Raw genomic sequence first — 17,093 nt, 5'->3', positions numbered from 1 at the left:
CAGCCTTTAAATAAAATAAAAAGTTTTTTAAACTGAAAGTAAGGAGCCACATTAAAACATAAAACGAACCGAAATTATTCCGTATATGAAAGGGGCTGTGCCCTCCTCAACGCCTCGCTCTTTATGCTAAAGTTTGACTTTCTCACAACTCTTTTTTTTTAACAATAAAAGCTTTAGCGTAAAGAGTGAGGCGTTGAGGAGGGCACAGCCCCTTTCATATACGGAATAATTTCTGTTCGTTTTAAGATTTAATGTCGCTCCTTACTTTCAGTTTAAAAAACTTTTTTTTATTTAAAGGCTGCGAAAGCGGGGGTTTGGGGGCGGCAGCCCCCCAACTGTGCCTCCTAATCCCTGTACGTTTTAAGGTTCGACCTTGTAACTCAGCCTCTTTAACTCTTTAGAAAACCTAGTTTTTTTCAAATAATCAAATAAAGAGAGCTCAATGATTTTATTCCACAAAGCGATTTTTTTTCCTTTACCTATTTCTAGGAGCGTCCCGAGCCTCAGCTTATGGCGGGGGGGGGGATCTTCGTAGATTTTACCGAATCGTTACCTGATTTATGTCGAATTTTCTGCAGAAATCAGGAATTTTGCTAAATTTCTGCCCAAGTTTTCGCGCTTCGACGAAAATTTCATCGAATGCCAAAAAATTGAGGAGGGGGGGATGCGCCAAAAAATAGACTACACTGGGTATTCATGACAAAGAAAAAAACGAAGAAGAAAAAACGAGGATAATTCGAGCCAGTGAAAAAATGAAAATATTTCGGTCGAGACATCTGCTCGACCGTCCTCAGTACACAAAAGTAATTATTTTGCCGCAAGGACTTTCATGGTATTTTTTCCCAGGCCACTCAGCGCGTCCCCAGGTGGCGGATAGGGGAACGCCCTGCAGATATGTAGGGTACCTCATGGGTAGTGAGGCGTGGACCAAGGGAGGACCCAGTCTCTGGGGGTCTTGAAACATTGCTGGAGCACCCTCGTCTGGGGGCATTAAATTCAGACGGAGGAGGAGGACGACCCCTCTAATGTGCACTGGGCAGGGCCCATCGGCGTATGGATACGTCCCGTCAGTCACAAATCTTCCCCCAGTAATGGGTTAAATTGCTGGTGTTACAGGACACCAAAAGGACGCACTATCGTTAATAAATACAGTCGGCCCCTGCTAGGGACAGAGAGGAGTCGCTTATCACTGTCCCGAAGCCAGCCAAGAAACCCATTCTTTAATTTTAATGATGAATATGAATACGAATAAGAGATCAAATATAAGAATCAGTGCTACCGCGTCCGGGGTAACCGACGATAGTGCGTTAAGAGATACCGCGTCCGGGGCAGCCGACGACTCGACAACCGTGAATCGCGCGAATATATCTACGTTGACAACTCCAACCCTGGAGGCTATTGTTTCTCCAAAAATAACTATGTCAATAGGTACCCTCAACACTAGAATCCTCGCTAAATAAGGAAAAATAGACCTACTCCTAAGAGAGATAACACGGTACAGCTGGGACGTTATCGGTCTCGCCGAAACCCATCTTCCAGTCACTGGTGAAGAGAAACATGGAGATGTTACCCTTCTACTTTCGGGACGTAATTATAAGAAACATCGACAAGGTCTAGGTTTCCTAATGTCGAATAAAGCCAGAAAGTCCTTGATATTCGTAACCTCACTCGCGGGCTGGATCATCGTCATCTGCCTAAAAGACTCAACCACCAATCTCACATTCATCCAAGTATACACTATAAGTTCCAGATGTAACGATAAAAAGTCGGAAAGTTCCTATCTCCATCTTCAAAGCCTAGTTGATTCTGTCCCTAAAAAGGACATCATCATTGTCATTGGTGACTTCACCGCCATCGTCGGAAACAACCAAACAGGACACGAGGATATAATGGGCAAATTTGGACATGGAAAAATGAACAGAAGAGGAGAACGCCTTATCGAATTCTGCAGAGACAGCGATTTAGTCATTACGAACACGCTGTTCAAGCGCAGACCTGGCCGTAAGACATCCTGGACCTCACCAGATGGAAAAACAAAAAACTTAAAAGACTACATCCTCGTGTCTAGACGTTGGAAAACGTCTGTCCTAAACACAGTCACGCTAGCTGGTGGTGACTTTGACAGCGACCAGCCGCTTGTCATGTCTAGGTTCAAAACAAGACTTAAAACAGCATCAAAGTTATCTCTGAAAACCCCCAAGTTTCGAGTAGATCTACTGAAAGACGAAAACACTCGTATGACCTATTTCACCATTCTATCCGAAAAAATTTCGGAGTTCACGTCGAGATCTTCACCTATCCTGTCTAAGGAAGATATTGACAACCTGTTGACTAGCAGCACAAATATCCTATGTGATGTCGCTCATTCCACACTGGGTACCCAAAGAAACATTCAGAAACCTTGGATAACAGACGAGATCATTTCACTCTGGGACGAAAAGCGCCAACTCACGAACAAGCAGGATGAAGAAAGTAGGGACCGATACAAGCAACTCAAACGAGCTGTTGAGAAATCCATCAGACGTGCTCATCGTGCTTTTATTAAAGAAACGTGTGATCAATGTGAATCGGCCTTCAAGAAAGAAGTCCCCCACTACATGTATAGAAGAGTACGGGACTTGGCCAAAAAGAAGTGCATCAAGGTGTTTTCCCTTCTCAACAAACAGGGAAACCAAATATAATCCACAAACGGAATCCGTTCTCGATGGAAAAATTATTTTAAAAATAAACTGAATCTGGACATCCACCCCAACCCAACAATTCTCAACACTTTCCCTATAAACTCTACAGATCCAAGTCCTCCCCTCTTCACTCTAAAATAGAAGCAGCTATCAGAGACTTGAGAACAAACAAAGCTGCCGGCCCCGATGGAATCCAGCCCGAACTACTGAAAGTAAACTGCAAACCACTCCTTGACCTTTACCACAAAAGTGCCAAAGCCGTTTGGGAAAAACGTCACTTTCCTTTACCCTGGAGTAAAACAGCAATTATTCTTCTTCATAAGAAAGGTTCTAAAGGTGTAGGCAACAGATTTCGCCCAGTATGTGTAACCAGTCATGCGGCAAAAATCTTAACAGAGTCATGCTTGGGCGTATACGAGCCATTTCCTCAATGTTAATTCCGGAATACAAAGCCAGCTTCCGACCTAATAGATCAACAATTGATCAGATATTCACTGTTCGGCAGATCATGGAAAAGTATAGCGAACTTGGCCGCAGCATCTACCACCTCTTCATAGACTTTAATAAAGGTTTTGATAGGATATGGAGAGAAGGTCTATGGCACATCCTTCTTCACTTTTGCATCCCATCCAACCTGATCTCGCTGATCAAAGACATGTATAAGAAGTTCAGAAGTCGCATCATGACTGGAGAAGGACTTATCGAGAGCTTCAAAGCCTCTACTAGAGTGCTTCAAGGTTGCCTAATATCACCGGAGCTGTTCAATCTCTTCCTAACTGCAGCCCTTTCACTCACAGACAACCCACCCAGCGCCCTTGTCGGAGGAGTGGTGATAGACAAACTGGCATATGCTGATGATATAGTCCTAATAGCCGAGTCCCTTCAAGATCTACAATCTCAGGGTAACAGCGTTCACTCGTCCACCAACCTCTTCGGGATGGCAATCAACACCTCAAAAACAAAAGCCATGCGCTGTTCACGCAAATTCGATTCACAGGTAAATCTCAGCCTTCAGTTTGGTGAAGGTACCATTGAGTGGGTGGAGGCTTCACCTACCTTGGGAGCTTACTTACATATGATAACAACCAACTCAAAGACATCAAGAGACGCCTGACACTTGCAAACTCCAGTTTTAAAGCTCTGACGTCCATCTGGAGGAATAAGAACTTAACAACAACTCTCAAAACGAGACTCTTCTACTCCCTTATTATTCCAATCGCCATCTATGCCTGTGAATCCTGGACGCTTAAAACAGACGATCAACGCCACCTAGCTACCTTTGAAACCAAATCACTACGACACATCGCTGGTATCACCTTCCATCACAGAATCTCCAACTCCAAGCTTCTAAATAATCTGAAAGTCAAATTTACAATACTGGACAAAATAAAACTATAACAACTCAAATGGTTTGGACATACCCAACGCATGGCTAGTACTCGTCTCCTGAAGATAGCCTTCGATGGACGAGTACACGGTTCTTGACCCAGAGGTCGCCCTCCGAAGAGATGGAAAGAAAACTTCTCACCTTACAACCTGCCACAACTCTGCCGCCTGGCTGACAACAGAAGCACCTACAGGAGGCACATCAATGAACTGGTTAAAGAAGAGGCCCCAATACAACCTTCAAGGACTGATGGGACATAAGTCAAGTAAGTCAAGTCAATCTGAGGATAGTCAAACGCAGGCCTTGACCAAAATATATCTTCCTTTTTTTCACTGTCTGGAATTATCCTCGTTTTTTCTGCTTAACAAATATATTTTTTCAGAATCATAATAAGAATAAAGATGGTAAAATTTAAGACGGGATCTTAAATGTGTCAATACTTAAGAGCTAACGAGTGGCTCGTTTAAAATCATAGGTAGCGCTAGCACGCTGCCTAAGTAAAGAATGATGTGGCCACAATGTGTGCTTTTTTCTCCGACAGGCACTTCGTATCGTATGAGTTGTCGTAGAAACTTCAAAAAGGGCTCATTCGATTGGAAATTGGTGTGGCTACTGCCCTTTTTAATTGTCGAAAGTGATTTGCGGGCAACTAGCCCCCCCCCCCAAGAATATCATTTCCCTAAACACATCCAATCAAAATTTTGAGATAGCCATTTTGTTCAGCGTGGATGATTTCCAGATAGAAAATATGTTTTTGAAGAGGACATTCCCCACAACCCTCCGGGCAAGGATTTTCAGTTATGCCCTATGGGAATATAAGGTTTTTATAGAAGGTGTTGTCGTAGAAACTTCAAAAAAGAATCCCACAGAGATGACACACTCATAGAGACGAGACACGCACAGACACGACACACAAACAGAGTCATAGTGAGAGAGATATGAACCACTCTAAGTGAACCTAGATCAACCCAACTTTTAGGATATTTTAAAAGGTATAACAATTATTTATTTAACAGAAATCCTGGCTTTCAATGGAACGGAAAAAATATAAGAATTATTTATTTAACAGAAATCCTCGCTTTTTGAACGAACACAATGTAAAGAAAAATCACACTGAATAAAACAACAGAGTCCCTCAAACCCCCTAAAGCTATTTTAAAAGGTATAACAATTAATAAAACAACAGAGTCCCTCAAACCCCGTAAAGCTATTTTAAACGGTATAACAATTATTTATTTAACAGAAATCCTCGCTTTTTGAACGAACACCATGTAAAGAAAAAATCACACGGAATAAAACAACAGAGTCCCTCAAACCCCTTAAAGATATTTTAAAAGTTATAACAATTATTTATTTAAAAGAAATCCTCGATTTAAATTGAACGTAAAAAATATAAGAATTATTTATTTAACAGAAATCCTCGCTTTTTGAACGAACACCATGTAAAGAAAAAATCACACGGAATAAAACAACAGAGCCCCCCTCAAACCCTGTAAAGCTATTTTAAAAGGTATAACAATTATTTATTTAACAGAAATCCTCGCTTTCAATTTAACGGAAAAAATATAAGAATTATTTATTTAAAAGAAATCCTCGCTTTTTTAACTAACACCATGTAAAGAAAAAATAACACGGAATAAAACGACACAGCCCCTCAAACCCCGTAAAGCTATTTTAAAAGGTATAACAATTATTTATTTAACATAAATCATCGATTTAAATTGAACGTAAAAAATATAATAATTATTTATTTAACAGAAATCCTCCCTTTTTTAACGAACACCATGTAAAGAAAAAATCACACGGAATAAAACGACAGAGTCCCTCAAACCCCGTAAAGCTATTTTAAAAGGTATAACAATTATTTATTTAACAGAAATCCTCGCTTTCAATTGAACGAACACCATGTAAAGAAAAAATTACTTGATATCTCTAATAGTGTATGCGATACTGGGGCGAGATCTCAGATACCTTTAAGCTACAGGCTATTAACCGGATTCCATATGTACCCACAAAAAAATTTCAATTGCCAAAAAAATAATAATAAAACATGTTATGATGAAAGTGCTTCAAAAACCCGTGAATGTATCCCTGAAAAATTGCGTCAGAAAAACTTGTCCTTCATCAAAGTGAAAGACAAGTCCTCAAAAGTATAAGACCATGTCTGGTTGGCCTAGAAACATATCTGGTTGGCCCGGAATGCGGGGGAGCTCTTTGAAAAGGTGTAATGCCCTGTAGAAATGTTTACCTATAGGACCGGTAGAATACTATACCTACCAGAAACCTGTTTGGTACAGGGGCGTAAGAAAATTCCATATGCGGTTACTACTTCTGTGCCGGTAGAAACGATAATGTAACATTTTTGCTGTATAGCGAAACAATTTAATTATTTCCTACTCCCCCCTACCTCTTTCAACATTTATCTGAAGCCTCGTGAAGAGTAAGCAGTTTGAACATTAAAATGTACTTTTTTAGGAATCTACCCTACCCCCACCTAATGACTCACCACCCTCATTGTAACAGATCCGCAATTACAGATCACCAAACGTAGCCTAATTTCATTACAAGTAAAGCGAATAAACTTGGTTGAATCGCTTACTGCCACCGCGTGGCATTGGTTCTTTTACAACTGGAAAACTAAAATATAGTTACTCATACTTTTAAATCAATTAGTTTTCAGAATTTTAAACTATTTGCAAATTCATCCTTTTTGGGGTAAAGTCGTAGTTTTGTGCCCTAAAATAGCAAGAAAACAAGACTTTCCCCTGGTCCAATTTCTACGGTCACTTAAAAAAGAGCTTTAAATTTACGTTTGAATGAGCTCCCTCCCAATGATCTTGGACCTTTGGTTTGATACATTCATCCCTGAGAAAAAAATAAAACAAATAAACATACATCGACAATGTTTCTTCTGAAAAAAAGAAGTGAAATTCCACATTTTGAAGATTGGAGCTTGAAACCTCTACGCTAGGGTTCTCTGATATGATGTATCCCGTAAAGAGATTTTCAATAAGATCTCTTGCTTTTTTTTGGGGGGGGGTCCCTTTTTTGAAAAATCAGGCCATTTTTCTCAGAGTTTTGGTTTTGGGTCGGTAACAATAAACTGAAAGATTTTAAATATTTAGAATTAGCATAAAAAGCCAGCACTGCCGGTGTTGCAATTGTCACGAGAATTCCATTTTTAGCTTCAATGAATATTGGTCCAAGTAACTCTTCACTTCTGGTTTTTTTTTATCACAAACTATTTGATGAGGTTCTCTTGTGACGAAATTTTTTTTGAACCTGTTCATTTTATTTAGTTGAATAGGACAATAAAAAGAAAGAGGGTCAATTTGTTACTCCTTGTGGAAACTATTCTAAGGCGCAGGAAATTGTATAAAGACAAGTCTACATCTATTATAATCTACGAAAACAGTCTTTCCGTAATTTTGGTTTGAGTTTGATTTTCTTTTAAGATTATTTTCATAATAATTAAATATATTATTGATTAAACAAATTGATCGCTTTGCCAGGAATCCTTGCGGTTTACAATTTACTGTAGTTTGTTTCATTTTGCAGGCGATTTAATTGATCTTTTTATTTGAGAGTTCTTTCCTAAAAGCATTTAAAAATAAACTTATTCCTACGAAAAAAAATTCCTGAAATATAGTCCCTGTCACCCAACCACCACTGATATTTTGGCATTTGCCCCCCTCCCCTGGAAAATTTTCTGCCGGTACCCTTGACTATGTTTTTCAAAGCACGTCAACCGCTTCAATGAGAAAGAGAATTTATACTGAAAAACGGAATTTCATCGAATAACTAAAATTTTGAAATGTGTATAAAAAAGAGCCCTTTTCGCCCGAGCGAATCACCAACCTTTTTATTGGGGAGGGGGGGGGGGCGGCAAGAGGGTTCTATATATGGATAGTCAAGGGGCATGGGATATATAATAGTTTTTATTACATTATTAGGGGGGGGCAGTTGCCCTCCTCCCTCTTGCTCCCTGCCTCTTGGAAAACGTCTGGAATAACAGCTCTTCAGTAGACATGCTAGAACAAAAAGAGAGGCATTTTTATACTGTTAACTTTTGTTCATTTTTATGGATTTACTAGTGTTTTTGACAATTCATCCCCATCCCCCCTAGGATGTGTATAGCCTATAGAAGCATAGACTCAGGGCTTCTCCTTGAGCCCCCTGACTTTTACAGATTGAAAAGCTTAGTATGATACTGACTTCAGCAAAGCTCTGTATATCCATATTTTTTCTGTTGAAATTTGTTGACGGATTATGTTTTATATGGGTCATTTGTATAATTAGGGGCTCTTTGTCAATCATAATTTATCGCATACAGCAAAATATACAATATTCGGAAATATAATAAAACAAGTTTTACGACGGATACTTCAGAATACTACTAGGGAATGACATAATTCAGGTAGACCAGTCCCCCCCATGCATGTATTCAATGGGTTATTAGACTTTCTGTATATTTGTTTTATCCAATCTAAAATCAGAAAGTCAGTTCAAAATTATGTGGAAATTGCAACTGCATAAAATCACAAATTCTCGTTTAAAGAAAATTCAGCAGTTTATTTTTGCCATTTCCGTTGTATCAGTCTTTCCTTGGTTGCGTCATTCATCGAATTGTGTTTCCAGAAAACTTTTGAATTTAAGTGACCAGAAAATACTTCAATAAAAAAAAAAAAAAAAAAAAAAAAAAAAATACAATTTCGACCTAAAACACGTTTACCTATGATTCATCTTGCACAGAGTCGTGGGGCTGAAGACGGTGAAATTTTCATATCATTTTTACCTTGGGCCTCGAGCGTATTCTAAAAGTTGTCATACTTGTCAGCTAGGTTCAAAACTGGGATTTGTGTAACCTTGGTGAGTTTAGATATATTGATTTTTATCTTTAGACTTTATCTTTAGATATAGACCTGCCATGTAGGCAAGTTTCAGGACTCTCTAGAGGGAGAAGGAGTGGAGGTTAGCAATTCAAAATACCTTCCCGGGACATACTTTAGCCTGTGGACCCATCCCTGAAAGTTTCATTTTCCAAACCTAACCCCTTAACCCATTTCCAAGATAACCAAAAGTAGCTAAATTAGAACTTTACCCAAGATTTTGTTCAAGAGGTGGGGGGGGGGGGGGTCGCAAAAAACTTAAAAAATTGTATAAAAATTTGGTACTTAGGCTAGTTGTTATAGCGCCTATGTTAAGGACATCCACCATATGGCTAATATGGGGGTAAAGTTCATTTGTAATGCAAATGAATCTTATATTTAGATTCAGGATGCCATTCTGGATAATATATATATATATATATATATATATATATATATATATATATATATATATATATATATATATATATATATATATATATATATATATATATATATATATATATATATATATATATATATATATATATATATATATATATATATATATATATATATATATATATATATATATATATATATATATATATATATATATATATATATATATATATATATAAACCAGCGCTATACATGAAAGAAGCCAAGATTGGTTAGTCCTAATGAAATAAAATAAAATAGGATGAATATATAATAGTTTAGAAATAAATTTGCTATATATGTGCACATTAGGGGGGGGGGGGTAAGCATAGCATATTTTAAATACGTAACCTAACCTGACGTAACCTAGGTACCTCCCCCCCCTAAACCCCAAAAAACAATCGTTTTGAATATTGTAAACTCAATGAAAAACCACGCTTTGCCATCAATTTATCTAGCAAATACCCGTTTCTCTGGTTTCATGTCTGGTTTTCTTGTACAGTCTTCAGTCTTTAGCGTTGGTTTAATTATAATGCATAAGTACCATATATATATATATATATATATATATATATATATATATATATATATATATATATATATATATATATATATATATATATATATATACATATATATATATATATATATATATATATATATATATATATATATATATATATACTTCAATAAAAAGGGGGGCTGCCGCCCCCCAAACCCTCTGCTTTTGCAGCCTTTAAATAAAAAAAAATCTTTAAACTGAAAGTAAGGAGCGACATTAAATCTTAAAACGAACAGAAATTATTCCGTATATGAAAGGAGCTGTGCCCTCCTCAACGCCTCGCTCTTTACGCTAAAGTTTGACTTTCTCACAACTCTTTTTTTTAAACAATAAAAACTTGAGCGTAACGAGCGCGGCGGTGAGGAGGGCACAGCACCTTTCATATACGGAATAATTTCTGTTCGTTTTAAGATTTAATGTAGCTCCTTACTTTCAGTTTAAAGAATTTTTTTTTTATTTAAAGGCTGCGAAAGCAGGGGGTTTGGGGGCCGGCAGCCCCCCAACTGTGCCTCCTAATCCCTGTACGTTTTAAGGTTCGACCCGGTAACTCAGCCTCTTTAACTCTTTAGAAAACGTAGTTTTTTTCAAATAATTACCGGGTAAAGCCTATTTGATCTTTGCTATTCTCGAGTGGCTGTCTCGCGTGTTGCCTAGCTAATAGAACAGTACCAACAATTCTTGCTTCATAATATGCAGAATAGTTGTACCTAGCACATTTTGCATGCAAACTTTACCCCCACTTCATAGTGTCTCCTTCCTACTGTTTACCGCATCTTATAGGTGTATGCCCAATTCGAGGATTTTTGGTTGGGATGATGGTGATTTCTTTTTTACTTTGGTTGTAACCCTGTAGGTGATACCATTCGATTCCTCAGTCAACACTGTTACCATGAAAATTATGTCCTGGCCCTTCCCTCATTCTCCACTTCTGATGGAACTAGATAGACATGCCCCTAGGCCCCATGGCTATGTATAGATCGTTGCTGATTACGTTTATTGTTGAAATTGTACTTATAAAAAAGCACTTTTGCATAGAACAAACTCAACTACATGGTAAATTCTTAGTTTTTATTTTATGACTGAATATCAAAAATTAACCACTTTAGCATAGAACAAACTCAGCTACTTGCTAAATTCCAAGTCTTTCAATTGGTTAGTGAGTAAAAAAATTAATAAAAAAGCACTTTAGAATAGAACAAACTCAACTGCTTGGTAAATTCCAAGTCTTTCAATTAGTGAGTGAGTAACAAAAATTAATAAAAAAGTGCTTTTAGCACAAAACAAACTCAACTACTTGGTAAATTCCAAGTCTTTCAAGCGATGACTGATTACCGAAAATTGATAAAAAAGCACTTTAGCATAGAAAAAAAATCAGCTACTTGGTAAATTCCAAGTCTTATAATTGCTGAGAGAGCATCAGAAATTCATAAAAAAAACTTTATTCATAGAACAATCTCAACTACGTGGTAAATTCCAAGTCTTTTAATTGATGACTGAGTATCAAAAATTAATAAAAAAAACCTCATGCATAGATCCAACTCAGCTCCTTGGTAAATTCCGAGTCTTTTGATTGATGAGCGAGTAACAAAAACTAATACAAAAAACTTTATGCATAGAACAAGCTCAACCACTTGGTAAACTCCATGTCTATTGATTTCTGACTGAGTCTCATAAATAAATAAAAAATCACTTTTGCATAGAACAAACTAAACTACTTGGTAAATTCCATGTCTTTTAATTGATGATTGAGCATCAAAAAGTAATAAAGAAAACACATTGGCATAAAACAAACTCAACTACTTGGTAATTGGCAAGTCTTTTAATTGATGAGTCAGTATCAAAAATTAATAAAACAATATTTTTGCTCTTAATTGAGCCTAAGATACACGGATCCAAGAGATGAAAAACATTTTAATTTCATGTCCTTGATACCAAAACATCAAGATATAAAGCAAAGTCTTCAGAACTAATGTCAATGACCAGTCACAGAGTACTATGGAGTCAGCAACATAAAAAATAACTCAGTGAGTTTCTTAAATCTAAAAAACATAGATGACGACACTTTTTCACTTCTTTCAACTGCTCAAAAATTTTCACTTCAAGTTATAGATGGCAGCACACCCGTTAAGACACACGGGCATAGTGGAGAGACATGCAAAAAGTGAGGTTCATTTAGGATCACTTAGTATGGCGCGTCATGATAAGTGAACCTCACTTTTTGCATGTCTCTTTTCAAACATACAAATAATCAGGCAAATTTTCTCAGGGTCTTAGCTTTTGATGGGCAACATTAAACTTAATGAATTTCATAAACTTAGATTCAGGATAAAAAGCCGAATATTTTTTATCAAAATTCAGTTATTTGAGTTTCGGTTACTATTGAGCCGAATCGCTCCTTACCACGAACTTGTTTGATTAGTGATCAAACATGAACTTCCTGCGGTGATTTCTGTTGATATTTACCCACACATAAGTTTACTATCATATTGAACTTTTATTTTAGTTTTTTTTTTAAGAAAGGAGCTTAATGAAGACGTTACTTGAGGAATGTTAAGTTGCTACAAAGTATCTATTTGTCATTCGCTTAGACTGTATTAGTTCAAGAACAAAAGTTTACCGCAAAAATGTAAAGTGCCTAAGTAAAACTGGGATAAATAATTTATTTATTTATTTATTTATGACCCGTCATACACAAAAATTGCAAAAGACGGAATATAAGGAGAGAAAAAAAACACATTTGTACAGTCACACTGATGTTGCTAATACTTTGAATCAGCCTATTTTGACATGAAACTTCTCACAATTTCATACTTTAAGCTTGAAGACACGTGACAAGGTTTACCGCAGATTGAGCATTTGATTTGCCTGGTATAAGGTGAAAGAGGAGTTGAGGCATGTGACTCTCTGCACTTGAAACACTTCTCGTCATTTCCGAAGATCTTTGCTATATGCCCAAACTGTTGACATCGGTAGCACCTTTTAGGCATAAATACATATTTCTCGAGACGAAAGTGGTCAAAGTCTATTTTGAATTCTGCTTTTATTGCCTAGTCCAGTTCGCTTTCGCTTTGAAAGTAAAGTTTAAATGCCGAACTATTTCCTATGTGGCGTACTTCGGAACACTTTGAGTTAGCAGATTGAATATCTTCTTCGTTTATGCTTTGTGGTATTCCTTTGACTACAGCCATGAAGGACCACATTTTCATCTCAGAAGAAGGCGGGTTCTTGCTTAGAGGCTCCAAGAGAAAAGCCAGAAATTGAGCTAGCTTTTCGGCATTTACCTTGTCTGTTAATCTTGCTTTACACCGTTTTGGGAAAGTGATTATTTCAGTCACTTTGGATTAAACACCGACACGGGAAATGAAGTCCTTGCGGTCCCGGGGACCCATAGCCTTAGGTTTTTTTGACGACTACAGGATAAAGTGAATTTTTGTTTTTATGCTCTATTATTTGACAAGATATTAGCACAGAAAATTAGTGGTATGTTTACGCTATTAGAGCTTGATGGTGGAGCAGTAGTAACAATGATACAAAGACGAAAGTACCAAATACAGCAGTAGGAATTTCAAGAAGATCTCGTCTAAGCCTTGACCGGGATGATATGCATGCAAGATATGTTATATCATTGAGCAATTTTGAATTGGAGGAGCAGTTATGCTTTGCAGCAAAACTAGATATAGTGCATATAACTAGACTTGAATTTGCTTTAAATACAATAGTGAAATATACTGAGGAAAATAACTTGTATCAGTGATCATTATGGTTATTGTAATTATATTTAATAAAAATGTTTCTAAATCAAAAATATATTCTATAGTAGGTTAGAGAATATTCTCGAAGTAGAAAGAATCCTGGTTAGTCTGAATCTGGTTGTGAGAGTAGTAGGATTGTAAAAATGGTTGGATTTGAGAAAGAGGAAATAATACAGAACCTTGTGTTTATGGAAAAATGTTTGATTCTAGATGATGATTTTCTGGACTTATCTCTTCAATAGAAAATATTTTCTGAATGAATACATTTCGATACAATGAAAAACGATTCATCATCACTAGACTATTGTATGAATCTTTTACGTCGTGGTCCAAATGCATTTACACAATTTATTAACATATTAATCGAAACAAAACAAAATGTTATTGTGAATTTGCTTTTGAACGCACTATCATGGAAATTTAAGACTATGATTTTTCACAAGAATTTAGAAGATGCTGTTCAAACAGGATTTACTCCTCTCTCTCTCTCTCCCTATCAATTTAACGATCGGATGTCAGTTTCATTTTGGAGGTGAGAGTGTCAACACATGAAAAAATGTTCTATACATGTCCACTATGCATGTATACACTGGGCAGCTGGTCATCATGTGAGAATTTTACAATGATTGACGAGAATAATGAAAAGTGTAGATTATGCAACCCGTGTAAATTGCAGAAATGATATGCCCTAAAAAATAAAGGCTGGGATTCTTGTCTTGAAGAGATGTGTGACTCTCACCTTATAAGATACCCATGCTCCAATAGTCATTATGATAAATGTAATCAGTGGGAGAAAAAATATCCTGGTATGATTCGAAATAATCTTAAACGTGATTTTAGTTTATAACTAAGAGACTGGTATCGTCGTGGCTTTAAATTGTTTTGGAGGAGGAACCAGGTATACGATTCAACTGCTGGAATAACAAAAGAATTTGGTTTTTACGTCATCGTTGTGAAGACAATGGCTACTTTTATTATAAGCTGATTTTTAGTTGGCTGTTACGGAATGTGATTCAGCATTTGAAAACACTGTATGTGACAATGCTTCAAACAAGCAAATTGAAACACGTGAATTTTACAATATGAATGAAAACAGTATCCTTGACTAAACAAAGAGGCATAATAAGAGTGAAGTTACATTGTATTGTAGAAAATGTGATCCTAGCACATCAGGATCAGTACACAGTGAATTCAGATGTTCAACCAGCATCAGTTGTTCTCGACAAATACCTACACTTAGAAAAAGAAATCTAAAGAGAAGAAAGTCGTTTTTATTATGTATATACATTATGTTTATTAATAAACATTTTACATACATTCTTAGAACAATTTATTTTTAGGGCACTAAAATCAATATTAAACATGCTTTTAAGCACATTTTCTACTAGGATGTCATTCAGATAAGGATTGTCAACAGAAATGCTGAGAAACTGTTTGTAAGTATAGCCACGACATCTGAAAATGAAATAGAGTAGTGCATGAAAGCCACAGGTCTTAGTCGTTAAATCCTGCACTCTCTTCCGATTTTGAATAATAGTCTTCCCACTGCTTTCAATAAAGTTTTTGATGTGTGGGGTGTAGAATTTATGTGATAGGCAAAGATGATCCAAAAATTCTATATTCTTTGCTGTTTGAAAGATGCATAGCCAATGACCTGTCTTTACGCTTGATGGGCCGCTATTAACAATGATCATGGTATTGTTAATACTTGGAATTTTTTCAAGGAAGTCCGATGGTATACAATAGGATTTGTATTTGGAAATATATACATCCATACTAAATACGCTAATTATTTGATTTGCGACAATAATGTGATTCTTTCAGTCAAAGCATCGGCAAATGTGCACTCTAAGCATAAATTCCCAGTTCGTACTGTGCTCATATCTTGAGTGCCATACAAGTCCAAGACCATCACCATGATTTTTTGAAAACATTGAATTGGTTATTCCATTTTCAAATAGTTGTGAGTCTTGATCTAGGGATTGCATAGTCAATTCATTCTGAGTTCTGTAAGTTTTTTCATCAAATGATAAAGGTTACAAGGGAAATCCATTCACTTTGCACACAAGGCTAGATAAGCCAAAAAAAATTAAAATCATAGGGGGATGCAGTCCAGGATCCAACGGCACTAGCACTCTACACAAAGGCCAAAGGAAGGTTTGAGGCGATTTCACCATTGATAAATGACGAATCGGTATAACTACGAGAACCAGTGGCAATGTGACGTTGATTGGTGACTGTATGGGGGACAAGAAGTTTGATATTGTTACCATTGGCTCTCAGTTTTACCACTGACAATGCAACAGAGCTCATAACCTGTTGTTTTCGAACATGAAGAATTGCTGAAGTGATAATGAGAATTGCATCAGGTGCTGCAGCAAGTGTTTTTCTCAAAATGAAATTGGATGGAGCTAGTTGTAACTTTATGTCAATCTTAACATTAGGAAGCAACCATTGAGATATATTAAATATTTCATTATTTAATTTTGCAACTAAATGATACTCTTTGGTCACTGCAGTAGTTAATTCACCGTTAGTATCAACATTCAGTCTATACTCATAGCCTAATGCCTGTCCTCTGAACTTGTATGACTTTGGAGTCGCCATCATAAATTGTATGTAGCTTGCATAGTTTGATAAATTGTTGCTAGTGCTCACCAATGTTCCATTAATGAATACATTAATGTGTTTGAATAAGTTGTTTAGAATACATTTTTCATAGGACAGGCCATCAGCAGAAATGGGAATTGTATTGTCTGACTTTTTCTTCACCACAACATTTAAATCAATAAATTTTGATGATAAATCAATGAAATAATCTTCAATGGAAAATATCTGAAAGTTTATATTTTCCGACAGGGATTATTGAGGATGCAATTGTTCATAGCAGCCATACTTGACACTGACATGAGTATTTTCAGCATTGAATATATTCAATGATGAGCTGATGGATGGATGCGATTCTTTGTGAGGGAGATAGGCCATCTTTAGAGAAGAAATCCTTCTTTGATCTAACAATCTTTTTCTTCTTCTTCTTATTGCTCATCTTCTTTTTGTCTTCAAAGTTGTTGTTGGTAACTTTCGCATCCCTCCTAGGTAGAGACTGATGAGTGAATGCAGCAGTATGCATGTCTTCTATTTTCCTTTGCTTTCATTCGAATGCTAACTCCGGAAAGATGACGATAAGATCCATTAATTGGTAACATGTTACCGGAACAATTAGCTAGAATTTATCCCTCTTCATCAACTATTATTTTTATGCTGGCATTCTCTTTGAGTACTAACTTCTCTTGAAATGATACTTTCACGTATGCACCATTTGCATGATGGAAATTCTTGGGTGCTCCGAAGGAATTTAACCCCTCACTGTCATGACAACGTAAGCAAACATATCCCAATAAA

At 36.6% G+C, this 17,093-nt stretch overlaps 1 protein-coding gene across 1 annotated transcript; it reads left to right on the top strand.

Annotated features, from left to right (window-relative positions):
• Positions 1 to 1,625: 1,625 nt before the first annotated feature.
• LOC148950915 (uncharacterized) lies at positions 1,626 to 2,681 on the top strand. Its single transcript, XM_089090950.1, has one exon. The coding sequence runs from the start codon at positions 1,626 to 1,628 to the stop codon at positions 2,679 to 2,681; it is 1,056 nt and encodes a 351-aa protein (XP_088947076.1).
• Positions 2,682 to 17,093: the final 14,412 nt, after the last annotated feature.

The sequence above is a fragment of the Artemia sp. Qi Xiang Cuo genome, chromosome 6 (genome assembly GCF_049724085.1).
Source record: "Artemia sp. Qi Xiang Cuo chromosome 6, ASM4972408v1, whole genome shotgun sequence".
Taxonomy (NCBI): domain Eukaryota; kingdom Metazoa; phylum Arthropoda; class Branchiopoda; order Anostraca; family Artemiidae; genus Artemia; species Artemia sp. Qi Xiang Cuo.
The sequence above is the reverse complement of the archived record's forward strand: the minus strand, read 5'-3'. Positions and strand labels throughout refer to the sequence as shown.

Excerpts from the sequence above, each read along its gene's own strand:
- LOC148950915 (XM_089090950.1), top strand. The coding sequence starts at position 1,626 with ATGTCGAATAAAGCCAGAAAGTCCTTGATATTCGTAACCTCACTCGCG.